Source organism: Phyllosticta citriasiana (assembly GCF_038021145.1).
Source record: "Phyllosticta citriasiana strain CBS 120426 chromosome Unknown IWZ02scaffold_23, whole genome shotgun sequence".
NCBI classification, from domain to species: domain Eukaryota; kingdom Fungi; phylum Ascomycota; class Dothideomycetes; order Botryosphaeriales; family Phyllostictaceae; genus Phyllosticta; species Phyllosticta citriasiana.
The window spans coordinates 69,572-82,771 of record NW_027117300.1 but is presented as its reverse complement, the minus strand read 5'-3'; the positions used below and the strand labels follow the sequence as shown (position 1 = coordinate 82,771).

Below are 13,200 nucleotides of genomic sequence, written 5' to 3'. Positions count from 1 at the left end.
CTGGCCCGGGTCCTGGCGGCATGGGCTTCTCTTTCAAATCAAGGTTGGCGGGAGGCGCATCACCTCGTCGATCCAACGTTATGCTGTTGTAAATCTGCGAGGGATGGTCGAGCAGGCTTGCAGGAGGCGGATCGAAAGCATGTTACTAACTGATTGCCAGGCCATCCGCCGCCGGTGGAGCGAGTACCACAGGTCGCAGCGGTGGCCGGCAAAAGCAATTGGTGTCTTTTGCAATGTTCGATCCCATCACGCAATGCCTGAAGCCGCTAATCAGACGCCGGAGCTGGGCCACCATGACAGCACTGCCTGCTTACGTGTCTCCAGGCAGCGCCGATGATGTCGGCAACTGATTTGCTTTTGCGAGACCAAGAGTCTGGCCCAGAGTCGCGGAACTTTCCCTTGAAAAAAGGGCCTTTTGTCCCTGACGTCGTCGCGCTGGATGACGGCAGGCGCCTTAGTCGTTGGCGGCCGCTGGATCCTTGAACACAGGCCAGTGACGCAAACCTGTGATGCTGCTCTTGGCCCTTGCTCGCAACCATTACGTCTTGGTCTGAAGATAATGGCAAACCGTTCGCTCGAGTCGAGGACGGCGAGGCTGGGGTCGAGTCAGTCGAGTGGAGTGAGTGGCTGGGTGCCAGGGCAGAGCAAGAGAGGAAGTAAACAAAGGAAAATCAGCGCATTCGTCTGATCTGGCATGTGAAGGCCACGAGCGTCGAGACTTGGAGGCTTGGTTTCCCCAGAATCCTGCGGGCCAAAAGTCTCGTTAGCGGCGGACGACAAACTTCCCCAGACCGACCGACCGACCCATGCTGGAGACGACGAGGGCAAGAATAAAGCGGTGCGCCACAGGGCCTTCGCTGCCCGCGGCGCGACGTCCCCCACTTCAGGCTAAATGCGACGTCTTTCCGCCGCCCTTTGCTGCGCCACAGCTTTCAGGGCTGGAGGCAGCGGAAGAGGTGGAGCAAAGGGCAGCGAGAGAGGGGGGTCGACGTGGGGAAACTTTTCCAAAAATTCCCTCCCGAGCCGACTTGGATCGTGGTAGAATCTTCCATGCGGTGATCCGGATTCAAGATTCCAGATTCAGCAGTCGAGATGGCCATGTCGATGATGCCTGGGCTCCGCGACTGTTTCTGCGGCTGGGCTGGGCTGCGTCAGACTGTGTGGACGGGAGAGCACACCTGCGTCTCGTCACTGTCAGCTCCCGCGCGCAACGAACGAGACTGTTGGCGGAGGCCCATCGGAAATAATGCCAGGGGCAGCGATAAGAAGAGGCTGACCTTTCTCGTGGAGAGAAGGCCGGCCCTGGGCGTGGATAGGTGGCAGAGTGAGGCTGGCTTGTGGATGTGGAGTGTGGGCTCCGTTCTGGATCAAGGGGTTACAACCGGATCATTCGACCCTCTCTCCACGGAACTCGCATCGCATATTTCGGCAACCAATGCCGCGTGGATACCTGCCTGCTGCGGATGCGGAAGCACAGAAGCTGGGGGGCTGCAGCGCGCGCCCTCGTCTGGTCTCTGGAGCCGGAAGCCGGGGCTCCACACTGCACTTCTCTCTGCCACGCGTCGTCTCGCGAAACGAAGCATCAGAGGGTTTTCCGGCGGATATAGGAGCGTGGAACGAATTATTCCAGCGCGACGTGGACGGAGTCGATGGGGGTGGAATCCAGTCCCCGAGCTTTCTCCAGGCGGAGACCCCAACCAAGCAAGCATGACGCCATGGATGCTCTCCGCGTTTTTTCCCTTTGACACATGTCCACACACATAGGGGCAAACTGTGTTGACCTCCACACCCTTCCTTTCTTTGCCTCCTGCTTGACACCGTTGCCGGCCAACGCTCCGCAATGTCGTGGTCCTCCCCGGTCATGACACCACCATTGCCATTGTTACGCGGACGGCAAAGCAGAGAGACAGACAGCCGGATGACACCCTCCTTGTCGGATTCCGAACATGGCCTGCACCCTCCACCAACTCAGCAACCGTGCGCTGCCTGCACCTGATGGACTGTCCATGCGCCGCCGTCTGTTGCGATTGTGGGGAACGACAGCATCCCGGTCATCTGCTCAGTTGCTCTTGTCAAAAGGGCAACACATAGCGCCCAACGACTGACTGGCGAGAGTCACCTCAGGCCAGGCACCCCGCAACCTTCAGTCCCAGTATTCGCCGCCGTACGGTGCAGTACAGCGTATGTACCCAGCAACGAGACCTGGCTGGCGGCTCCCTCTCCACGTTCAGGCCCTCCGCTCCCCCTGATCCACCTACGTCAATCCGCCTCGCCTCTGCTCCAGTCAATCATTGCTCTCTGCTGCTGCTGCTGCTGCGTCTACGTCTGCGTCTGGCTCATCCGCTCGGCGCCAATCCACAGCACCACATGTAGAGTGATCAATGTGTGATGTGCGTGCGTCCGGCGCCGTGCCAACAGGGTGTCCAGTCCAGTTCGAGCCAGCCCAGCCCTTACTCCACACCATGTCTTGACACGACACGCCTTGACGACGACGGGAAAAAATATTTCTCGTGGATCGTCGTTGGTGACCCGCCACGGCGCTTTTCTTCTGCCTTCAATCCTTTTCATTAGTTTTTGTCTCCATACCCAGCCAATACTTGCCGCCCAGGCCAGGCCAGCCAGCCGGCCGGCCGGACGAGATGAGATGCGAGATCGTCGCCTCTGCTGTCCCCTCCTCATTTCTCCTCGTCTCCCTCCTCCTCCTCCTCCTCCTCCACCAGCAAGTGGCTTCTTCTGAGGCAGGAATGCTGCTCCCCTCGCCCGAACGAGCGGTGAAGAAGACGCCGCAGCAGGACAAATGCACATTACCAACACCAACACCGACACCACTACTCAGAGATGCGTCACGCTGCTGCGCCGATTGCGGCGTGCGTGCGTACGTACATACAGACAGCGGACAAGCAGGCAGGCAGGCAAGCAAGCAGATGTGCGTCCGACGCCTCGCCGCACTGGCCTGGAATGCGTTCATCTGGACTGGCACATCTCCTCTGCTGCTGCACGCGGACAGCAGCATGTAGATACGCTCACGCACGTAGGAAAGAGGTCATGTAGGTGGTGGATGAGCATGTGTCGTGACCATCATTCCACCACCACCACCACCACTAACTCCTCCACGTCCAGCTTGCCCGCAACCCCAAGCCGACCCGCCCACACAGACACAGCAGTCCGTATGCAGTCAAGCCGGCCGCCGATGCCGACGCCGACGCCGCAGCACCGACGTACGCCGCTTGTCTGTCTCTGTCGTGTCACGCAAGGGTGCATCTGCTCAGTGAACAAGTGAGGAAGTCACCGCACGCAAAGACGACGATAACCTCCTGGGCAAGCTCTTTGTCAGGCGGTGATGCATTAAAGAAATGAGCTCAGATCTGGTAAAAGCACATGGAAGAACAACAAGATAGATAGACACCGTATCATGTATCATCACCTGCCCAATTCCACCATCCATTCTATCGCGAGCCCACGCGCACGCGCGCACAAACCCACCTCATCGCGCTTCTTCTTGCGCCCGCCCGCCCGCCCCCACCACCACCACCACCACCACAATCATCACCTGCCCTCCTGCGCTCCCCACACTCCTTTCACAGCGCTCGAGATGAGATGAACAGATGAGATGCGGCGCCTAGACCATAAGCAGCATCCCCTCCTGAAGAAATTTTTTTTTTTTTCTTCCTTGCTTGCTCGTCCCGTCCCGTCTCATCCTCGCACGTGAAGGCGTGCGAGCGTGCGAGCGTGGTTGGCTGCCAACGTGCCTCCACAAACACCCGACTCGACTCGACTCGACTCGACTTGTCTCGACCGGTCTCGTCGGCAGCCCGACAGCCGGCCGGCAGATTACATACCTATTTGAACATGTAGTCACTAGTGTGTAGTAGTGACGGGAGATTGACGACAGCCGCCGCTTACTTGCTTGCCTGCTTGCCTGCTTGCTTCCTTGCTTGCCCAATGCCTGACGGTGAACGCGCACCACCACCACCACCACCTCCAAACCACTCCTCTGACTCTCCCACAGCTCCCTCAAAATAATCTGCTAGCCTTCAATGTAAATTTTGCGCCGGCCGCAGATGACTCTTCTTCAACAAGCTTGTCCCTATGGAGACGGGCGGATGGACGGACGGCGGACATGCGGGAAAGAAGATAAAAACCCCCCCAAAAGAAAAAAAAAAAAAAAAGGAAAGAAAGACGAAAAAGAAAGAAAAGCGAAAAAGAAAGACGAAAAAGAAAAAGGGAAAAAAAAAGTTAGAGAGAGACGAGGGGCGAGGGGCGAGGGGCGAGCATGAATGGGCAAAGGGCTCAGGTCCTCCGGCCGCGGCTGGCCGGCGCGTTCCGTCCGGGGAGACGCCGATGTCGCCATTTGTTGCTCGGGAATGAACGAACTGCACGTAGGGAGGAGGTGCATGTAGGTATGGATGTACGGTGCATAGGGACGTTGTGTTTTGTTCGCAAGCGGTGGAGTGTGCGGCGGGCAGTAGTTGAGTAATCTACATGGTTTACTGGGACGAGTCCGACAACACTGCAACGATGTAACGAGGTAGCAGTCAGCGAAGAATGGCGAGAAGAAGAGAGTGTGCGCATGTTCATGTTCTTCGTTGTCTTGCCTGGAGAACGCTCGCACGCACGCTCGCTCCTCCGTAAATGCAACAACTCGTCGTTCTCACTCGCGAAACCGCGGCATCGAGGGAAGGGAGAGCAAAGTAAAGTTTTCAAAAACACACGAACAGTCCAAAGTCTATAGTAGCACTTGCCCATCGCCCGCCCTGGTAAAGTCAAGGGAAAAAAAAAAAAAAAAGAGAAAAAGAAAACGTGGTCCAGAGAAAGGAGAAGGGTCTGCCCAAGCAGTCCATCACTGCCCCGACATCCCCAGAACACAGGCAGAAGAAATTCCCGGTACGACAATACTCCAATCCCTGTCTTTCTTTTGCCCTGGTAGACCCATCCGTTTCAATACCCAGAAGTTTCCCCCAATTCAAAGAAACAGAAGCAGTGGTGTGCCTGGCAGCGGCTGGAGTGAAGAGAGTTTGGTTGGTTGGTGGAAGGACCCTGTCCCAAGGAAAAAACACCGCCCCACTAGAAGAAAAGGGATTATCAAAATCCCACGGGATTGTACCAAGCATTGCAGGTAAAGGGTTGAAGACCCTGAGCGAAACACTTGTTTGGTTCCAAGGGTCGGTGGATTTGGAAAAAGTGCTGCGGCCATGCATGCCGCCGCGTCGAGAAGGGAAGATGGAAAGGGGATCAGAGAGAGTAGCACATCCAGCTTTTTTTGGCATTACTTGTTCCTGAGAAAGAAAAGAAGCCCTGTAACCCCGCCGTCTATAGTTGTAATTGTTGGGTAAACACCCCCCAGAAAGTGGAGAACAAGTTCGCTCATGACGCAGTTCCGAGGAAAACACAAACACCCGTGTCGTACACATTTGAATCCGAAACGCCTGCCATCATGCAATTGTGTTGGTTGAGTGAGGACCAAAACGAGAAAAAGACTTAGAAGCGCTCGTGAAGGTCGTTGCCAGCCACCGAGGCGTTGGCCGACGAATTGCCAGAAGAGAAGCCGCTTCCAGCGTTCAGCAGATCTTGCACTGCGACCTTGGGAGCCGGCGGCACGGGCAGTTTTCTTTGGGCGCCATCTTGTCTTGAGATGATGTCGCCTATCCTCAAGCCGGTCGGCTGCTGAGGAACGTACGGCGTCTCCCCATTTGCCGATGGCTCCATCGGGGCCAATGCCGGAACGTGCTGGAGAGATAGGTGGCGGATGTGAGGAAGCTGCACGTCGCTCAGGCCATGAGGACGGAGGCGCGGCGAGTGCGCGGGCGTGGCGAGTGGAGTGTGGTCCGGCGTGGGCGAGTAAGAGTCGTGGGAAAAGGTCGGCGAAGGCGGTGCTGTGGAGAGAGGGGACCCCGGCCTCGATTTCTTTGTCATTCGGTGCGCGTACTGGTCGTCTTCCTCGTGCGAGTGCGACCGCGACATGGGCTGCGACGAGTAGGCATAGGCAGCCAGGCCCGTGAGGCCAGGCAGGCGGCTGCTGTTGTGGCCAAAGTGCTGGTGCGAGCCCATGTGGTGGTGCCTTGGCGGGAACTGGGGCGGTTGCTGCTGTTGCTGCTGTTGCTGCTGCTGCTGCTGCTGCTGCTGCTGCTCAATCTGCGAGGCAGCCGTGGCCAGGATGCCCATCGAAGTGTTGGGATTCGAGCGGTTGTAGGCTGCCAAATTGGACAGGTTGGAGTAGCTCGAGTAAGAGTGAGGAGGAGAGACGTTGGGCGAGGCGAGGTTGGAGCTCGGTGCAGAGCGAGAAATGGGTTTTGTCGGCGGGGGCATCATGTGGTTGATTTGGCCGCATTCAAGCACGCCGGCACTGGCGACAGCCTGTGCAGCGGCGACGGCAGCAGCATTTTGCTTGTTTCCTCTCCTGGAGTTGGGGTTGTTGTGTATCCTCGAATGGCGGGTGAGCTCGTCGGAGCGCGAGAAGCGTTTGGTGCAGCCGGGGAACTGGCAGGCGTGGGGCTTTTCGCCCGTGTGGGTGCGAATGTGCCTCGTCTGGTGCTCGAGACGATGGAAGGCCTTGTCGCACAGGGGGCACTTGTAAGGGCGAGGCAGGTCGGACCTGTGGTCGTCCTGGTGGGGAGCAGCGTTCTGAAGCATGGAGCCCATAAGACCGACGGGACGGACAGTGGCAGCAGCGGCCATGGGAGTCGTGGGAGTCGAGGGGGCCGAGGACGAGGGCGAGAGCGAGGGCGTGGTGGTGGTGGTGGTGGGGGTTGAAGAGTCTGTCTGGGGGTTGAGCAGATTTTTGAAATCCACTGCGGAGGTTGGTTGTTGCATGTGAAGAGAGCGAGTAGTGGGCGTGGTGGAGGGATAGGGCAGGTGTGGCGAGCGAAAGCCGGAGAAGGAAGGGGGGAGGGTGGGCGAAAATCTTATAGCGAAGGATCAGATGGAAGGAGGAAAGGCTTTGGGTGACGCAGACCTGAGCAGACGCTGAGGTGGAAACGTGGGGAACGAGGAGCCGGGAGCCAGACGAGGATCAGCCGGAAACCAGGAGCGCCGCCAAGCCCGAAGGGGACGCTCGGGACGATTTTTTCTGCGCCAAGGGCAGCGAGCGAAAGGGGCCTGACAAGCCGGGGGGCGACGACGGGAGCTTACTTTTACTACCCGCACCGCCTCATTGAAATCCCATCAGCCTCAGGACTCTCGATATGGCAGGCAGCACTGGTAAATGCAGATCCGGGGCCTTCCTGCTCCTCCTCCTCCTGCTCCTCCTCCTCCATAACTACCACCATCACCACCTCCCCCCTCCCCCAAAAAAAAAAAATGACGAACCCTCCCGTCGCACAATACACAAGAATGTGGGGAGCACCATCTGGGGTAGCAGCCAAATACGAATCCCCAAATACTACTCCATAGTTATCTCATCTCACATCATGGCAGCTGAGCCCCGGTACTGCTCCTACCTCTTTCTGCATCACCACTGCAACACCGCCCGCTGACCTGCCTACCAAATGTCGGTGAGCCCAACACTTTTTGTTTCCTCGTTGTTGTCCTGCTGCTTCTCCCTTTTGCGCCGTCTTTGCCGACAGGTCGATGGAATTTTGATCGACTGTCCCTGGAGCGGAGCGTAGCGTCCCTGCGTAACAGGCCCAAGCGGAGCTGGAGCTGGTGCAATATGGCGCAGGCGGCCTTTGCTGCGTGGGCTGATAGAAAGAGAAAAAAAAAAAAAAAAAAAAAAAAGCCATCAGAATCCCATGGCGGCGCCAGGCGTGGGGACTCCGCTTCCCACACCGGCCTTGCATGGCGAGACGAAATAAAAAAAGACGAGGGGAGATAAAGGCAGGCCGCCGTCACACAAACCTCGCACACTGCACTGCCGTACAGCCGCTGCAAGAGCCGCTCTCTCCTTTTTTCTGCCCTCTTTCCCAGTCATCGTCGCACAGGCGACGAGAGACGGCCACCTCTCGATCCGGCGCATTATTATTATTGTCGCAACAAGTTGTCATCTCCACAGTGTCGCATTCGCTCGTGCTGCCCCCGCTTTAATCTTCTGACGGCTCCTCCCAGACACTCTGATAGCAGAGTCTTTCGGCGAAGCCGAGGTCCGCTGTCGCAGGGGGAGCTGACTACGACAGGCTCTTTCGCGCGCCCTCAACACCAACAAGTCTGTCAAATTGTCCCTGTTTGGCATGTCGGCTGCAAGGGACACGGGGCATGCCGTTGGGACAGAGGGACGGGGGGGGGGTGGTTGGTGAGCAGCCAAAGAGGCAATGGAAAGGCGACGGCGGGCCCGCTCACAGACTCTGAGAGCCATTCATCGTACCATGCGATGCCACGGCGCGGCGGAGCGACCAACCTCTAGCGACCATAGCCCCGTTGCAGCTGCTAGAGACATCCCAACGACCGAATTGGGCCCTGGCCGAGGCATGTCCGAAACCAATTTTTTTTATTTTTTTTATTTTTTTTTCACTTTCCCTTTCTCTTTTCTCTCTCGCCTTTTCTCGCCGGCATTTGGCCCGACCACTCAGCGGGCGACGGCCTTCGTTGCGCAGCTCGGATTTGGCATTTTGCGGGCCTCCACCCTCCCTCCACTGTTCGCACGACACTGCCCTCGTCGTCCGTCTCGCCCTCGCCCTCGCCCTCGCCCTCGCCCTCGCCTTCCGCCTCACCCGCAGCTTAGCTTAGAAGTGCACCGGCCGCCATGCTACGCTACGCATGGCAAATGGCAAATGGCAAATGGCAAAAACGAGGCGGACGCCCGCAGCTGCAAAAATTTCTCTTTTGCTTCGTCGGTCTACCCGACCCATACTTTGCACTTCCATTTCCACTTGGACCTTCTTGGCAAGATCGGCTGCAACATTTTTTGGTGGAGAAGATGATCTGGGGAAGGCCGTGGCTGATCTTGGCGACGGTCGGCATGCGCATTCCTGCATTGGTGGTGGTGGTGATTTTGAAATGTCCACGTCGACCGATTGGGCCTTTGCCGGCCATCGGAACCCGTCACACCATCGTGACGTGAGAGGGCATTTTGAAACCACAGCACTCCCGTCCAGACTGCGGGGATTGGGGAGAGAGACATCAGACGATGAGACCAGCCTTTCCCCGCAACTGCTACAGTACTACACAGTCCTGTCAGCCCATCCATCATTCATCCATCGATAGCCGAAGACTCGTCGGGGCTAGCAACTCTGGGAAAAAAGGCTCGGCCCGGCCGCCCGCCTGCATGGCTTGCAGCAACACATCAACATCATCGCCATCATCACCTCCCATCACGACCACGGCGCCGTGTGGCTTGAGGGTTTTCTCCAGTCCGCCGGAGTCGAACAAGCCCCTCTGCCCGCCTACCGTCTTGGCTGGCATCGCTGCCCAGTGCCAGCCAGCCAGCAGCTTCATCAGCCAGCGTCGTTTCAGCACTCCAAAACACGGCTACCTACCTACCACCCTGACGTACCCTGTGCCATCATCCATGCGTGGCCACCATCTCCCTCCTCTTTTTTCCCCGCAACTTTTTCTTGTCTCTTTTCCTCGCGACGTGGTACATGCGCACGCACGCGCTGCTGCTGCTGCCGCCGCTACCGGATGACGCGCCCTTCCCGGTCTTCTCCAGTCAGTCCTTGCAACAGGGCCAGGCATGACGAGCGCCCACCGCCCTTCCACTGCTACTGGACTGATGCTGGTGCTCCGCGGATGCCGCCGCCGCCGTCACGTCAGGCCCTCCGTCCGGCGCGCACCGCATCTGGCTGGCTCGCTGGCTGGCTGCACACGGGCACCGGCAACCAACAAAAGCCTGGTCGTTGTCGAACGCTTGCGTACCAGAAGCAAGCAAGCAGGCAGGCAGGCAGGCAAGCCCTCCGCTGCCTGCGGCGGTCGGGCAGTCTACTCCACTCTTACTCTTCTGCTGCTGCTGCTGCTGCTGCTGCTGCTGCTGCTGCTGCTCCTGTAGTCCCCAGCGACTTTATCCAGTCACCTTGCTTTGCCCTCTGCCCGCCCACCCCCCTCACGCCCCAGACCGCTTGCTGCACGTCTGCCCGTCTGTCCGTCTGTCCGTCTGCCCGCCTTCTACGGCGCTTCTAGACTCATCTTATTTTGCCGCCAGATCAGTAGTCTCTCTTCGGGGGTGTCGTTGGCTCCGTGGCAGCCAGCCCATTGAAACTCGGGTCGCTGCCTACCTATCTACCTACCTACCTACTTAGGTCTCGGTCGTAGTTACTTTGAGACGAGACGAGATGAATTGACAAGACCCGTCTCGTTTGCCGCGGCTTGCTACTGGGTTCACAAACAGGTATAGGTGGGTAGTTCGGCTTGTAGGTAGGTTGGTGTGCACGACGACTCTTGTGTGTGTATGAGCATCAGTGATGTCACAGCATGTAGGTACATACTAAGGTAGGTTCCCAAATACCTCAGCTATCCACAACCTGCTGCGCCTCCGCCGCCGACACCCCCCGTGTGGCTGTGTGTGTGTGTGCGTCTTCCCCACAATACTTCTGGCATCCCATCAGCTACCTAGGTATCCCGTAATCCACACGCTTATTCATCCTGCCACTCTTTCCCCGGAGTAAGGTCAGTGAGTGAGTGGTTCTTCGGCTCCGCAGTCGGAACAGTGTCGGGGTCGGGTTCGGGGTCGGGGTCAGCGGAGGAGACAGGCAGCCGCTCCCGACTGTGGAGAAAGGGAGCAAATGGGTGGGCGTGGAGCGCGGCGGATGCGTTTGTGTCGACGAAGAGATGATGAGATGGGATGATGGGCAAGCCCCGCCGATGTCGCTTCGCCATGGTTGGCAGGTTGGCTGAGTGAGTCACTGTGGAGTTGGGAGGGAGGGAGGGAGGGCGGGCGCGAGGGGAGTGAGTGGAGTGGATGCTGTGAACGAGCGTGGCTATTGGTCTCTCTGTCAGCCAGCTAGCCAGCCGTACACAGCAAGCGGAGAAAAGACAAAGGCAGGCAGGCAGGCAGGCAGGCAGGCAGGTGGGATGGTGGAATCGATGGCAATAAAGATGCGGAGAAAGCCGCGTGTTGTTGCCGCCATCCCCTCGGTACTCATATAAGCAAGTTAGGGACGTCCTAATCACGGTATCACTTCCTTGTGTTGCTCTGCCGCCCAGTCAGCCAGCCAGCCAGCCAGTCATTCAGACAGTCAACAGTGTTTCTGAGATTGATCGGCCATCCCCCCGTAGATGAGAAAGAAGTGAGAGCGTGGTAAAGGTGGCTGTTTACATGCACAGTACGCATCGACGAGATCATCATCGTCGTCGTCGTACATTGTGGCTGTCTGGCGTGGCTGAATGGCTGGCTGGTCCCTTCATCTCCTCATTTTCTCTCATCTCTATCTTTCTCTTCTTTTCTTTTCTTTTTTTTTTTTTCCCCCCCCACCTTTTTCTCGCCTCCGTCCATTCCTTTTCCCTCTACCCCGTAAACAAATCCCTTCTTTCCCCCATGTCTCGGACGAATTTGACTACGTGTGTCGGAAATTTGCCATGCGACGACGCAGACGGGGCCTGGCATGATGCGGCTGCTTGCCTGCCTCGTGCTTGCGCAGGGTGAGGGCCGCAGCACGTGGAGATGAGGCGGGAGGAAATGCAACTTGAGGTTGTCGTGCGGTGGTGCTGAGGCAGAAGAAGAAGAAGAAGAATAATAATAATAATAATAACAAAAGAAAAAGAAGCAAAAATCCTGCTGGAGACATGGTGGTGAGTCAGTGTCCGATTGAGCAGTTCGCTCCACCCAAAAATGACTGGGGTCGCTCACCATCCGCTCAGTCAGCGAGACATGCTGCGAGAACGCAACACTGTATTGACTTGTCAAGAGAAGGCTGAAATGCCCTTTTTCTTCGCTGACCAGGCCTTTCTTTTGCTGTGCGTCCGATGAGCTCTGCATGGTGACCTGCTTGCTCGTGGGCATGCTTGGGCGGGCCCTGGCGCTGGATGTCCGCGTGCACGGGATGCTTTTGCTGTAAATAAACCGCCCATCACCAAGAAGACGTCTCATTGCAATGTGCGGGCATGCGTGGTCCGACAATCCTGTCTATACCGAAGGCAGGGTTGTCGTTGATCAGCAGTGTAGAATGGGAAGTTCGACATCATAGCTCTTCCTCACCGTGCCGTACACGATGCACCAGAGGAAGCGACTCGGCCACATGCGAGACATTGATTTGGCAGGAGACGGAAAAACCCATGGAAGCAATGTCGACCTCCGTGCTTCGATATTTGCGGGCGGTGACATCTTCAGACTAGCATCAGGAAGCCCACTGCGGCTAGTCTAGCGGGACTTGTGTATGATATTCGCGAGTTGTAAGATGGAGTCCTTAATATACTCGCGTCGAGATGTGTAGCCAGGGATGCGGTCAAGGTATAGTACGGTAAGTAGTCTAGCCCAGTCGAGAGTGTCCCAAGGGACGCCCATAAAGGCACGACCATGATCACGGTATGTTGGAGACGAGATTGTCAACTTCAGGTGATTGATTTGGTGCAGACAGCAAGAAAGCACGTACGCACGTAGTGCGAGGTGCCCGCCAGCCCACTGATTTCGTGTATTCTTATTCAAAGACTGATCCGAGAAAGCCTGAGTTACAGGCAACATGAATTGACAGCGTGTCTTGTGCCACAATCTGGGCCTCTTCACATCGATCCATCCCTACTTCTTCCTCTGGCGCTTTCTAGTCCTTGAGGCCGTTCTTGTTCTTGAGCTCGGTGAAGAGCTCGACGTACTTCTTCTCGGCCTCCTCGGGAGTCGTGCCCTTGTCCGTCTCCTCCTGCCACGCCCGCTTCATGGCCTTCTTCTGTAGGCGGCGTGTTAGCAAGGTGCTTCTGTCAAGGCGAGAGGGGCTGATGAAAGCGGGGAAAGCATGTCTCGAGTGGACCAATGTTGGACCGTCGCAAACGAAGCGAGAAGAGTCAGGCAATGCGGATCGAACGACGTACAGCAAACTCGGTGAAGCCAGGGTTGGGCGCGTCCTTGACGTTGTAGCCGCGGGCAATCTTGGCGTAGGCGTAGAGCTGGCAGGCAGGAGAAAGAAGTCAGTCATATACTCCTGAGGAGCTGCGTCTGCCACAGTCGACGCACCTGGAGCTGCTCGCTCTGCGAAGCGTCCTTGAGCTTGCCGGCAGTCTGGAAAGCCTGGCGGAACTCTTCGCCAGTCTGACGGGGGTCATCCTTGAATTGGTCGGCCATGGTGTGTAATTTGGTAGAGTATGTAGAGGATGGAAGAGGTTGCAGTGGTGGTGGAGAGCTGAGGG

General features: G+C 57.3%; 5 protein-coding genes across 5 annotated transcripts; 1 reads left to right on the top strand and 4 right to left on the bottom strand.

Moving 5' to 3' along the window:
• Window positions 1-2,091: 2,091 nt before the first annotated feature.
• On the bottom strand, window positions 2,092-3,108 carry IWZ02DRAFT_157825 (uncharacterized protein). Its single transcript, XM_066762029.1, has one exon. It carries the CDS (start codon window positions 2,803-2,805, stop codon window positions 2,320-2,322), a length of 486 nt encoding a protein of 161 aa, XP_066617603.1. The 5' UTR covers window positions 2,806-3,108; the 3' UTR covers window positions 2,092-2,319.
• Window positions 3,109-4,579: 1,471 nt separating this feature from the next.
• Window positions 4,580-5,553, bottom strand: IWZ02DRAFT_157845 (uncharacterized protein). Its single transcript, XM_066762030.1, has one exon. It carries the CDS (start codon window positions 5,409-5,411, stop codon window positions 4,764-4,766), a length of 648 nt encoding a protein of 215 aa, XP_066617602.1. The 5' UTR covers window positions 5,412-5,553; the 3' UTR covers window positions 4,580-4,763.
• On the bottom strand, window positions 5,337-6,944 carry IWZ02DRAFT_157820 (uncharacterized protein). The gene has a single exon (XM_066762028.1). It carries the CDS (start codon window positions 6,808-6,810, stop codon window positions 5,479-5,481), a length of 1,332 nt encoding a protein of 443 aa, XP_066617601.1. The 5' UTR covers window positions 6,811-6,944; the 3' UTR covers window positions 5,337-5,478.
• A 1,065-nt stretch (window positions 6,945-8,009) lies between these two features.
• Window positions 8,010-9,202, top strand: IWZ02DRAFT_157660 (uncharacterized protein). Its single transcript, XM_066762027.1, has one exon. It carries the CDS (start codon window positions 8,244-8,246, stop codon window positions 8,850-8,852), a length of 609 nt encoding a protein of 202 aa, XP_066617600.1. The 5' UTR covers window positions 8,010-8,243; the 3' UTR covers window positions 8,853-9,202.
• Window positions 9,203-12,620: 3,418 nt separating this feature from the next.
• Window positions 12,621-13,135, bottom strand: IWZ02DRAFT_495203 (uncharacterized protein; the record flags this gene model as incomplete). Its single annotated transcript, XM_066770114.1, has 3 exons — window positions 12,621-12,743; window positions 12,886-12,960; window positions 13,028-13,135. 3 exons carry the CDS (start codon window positions 13,133-13,135, stop codon window positions 12,621-12,623), a joined length of 306 nt encoding a protein of 101 aa, XP_066617599.1.
• Between the last annotated feature and the right edge of the window lie 65 nt (window positions 13,136-13,200).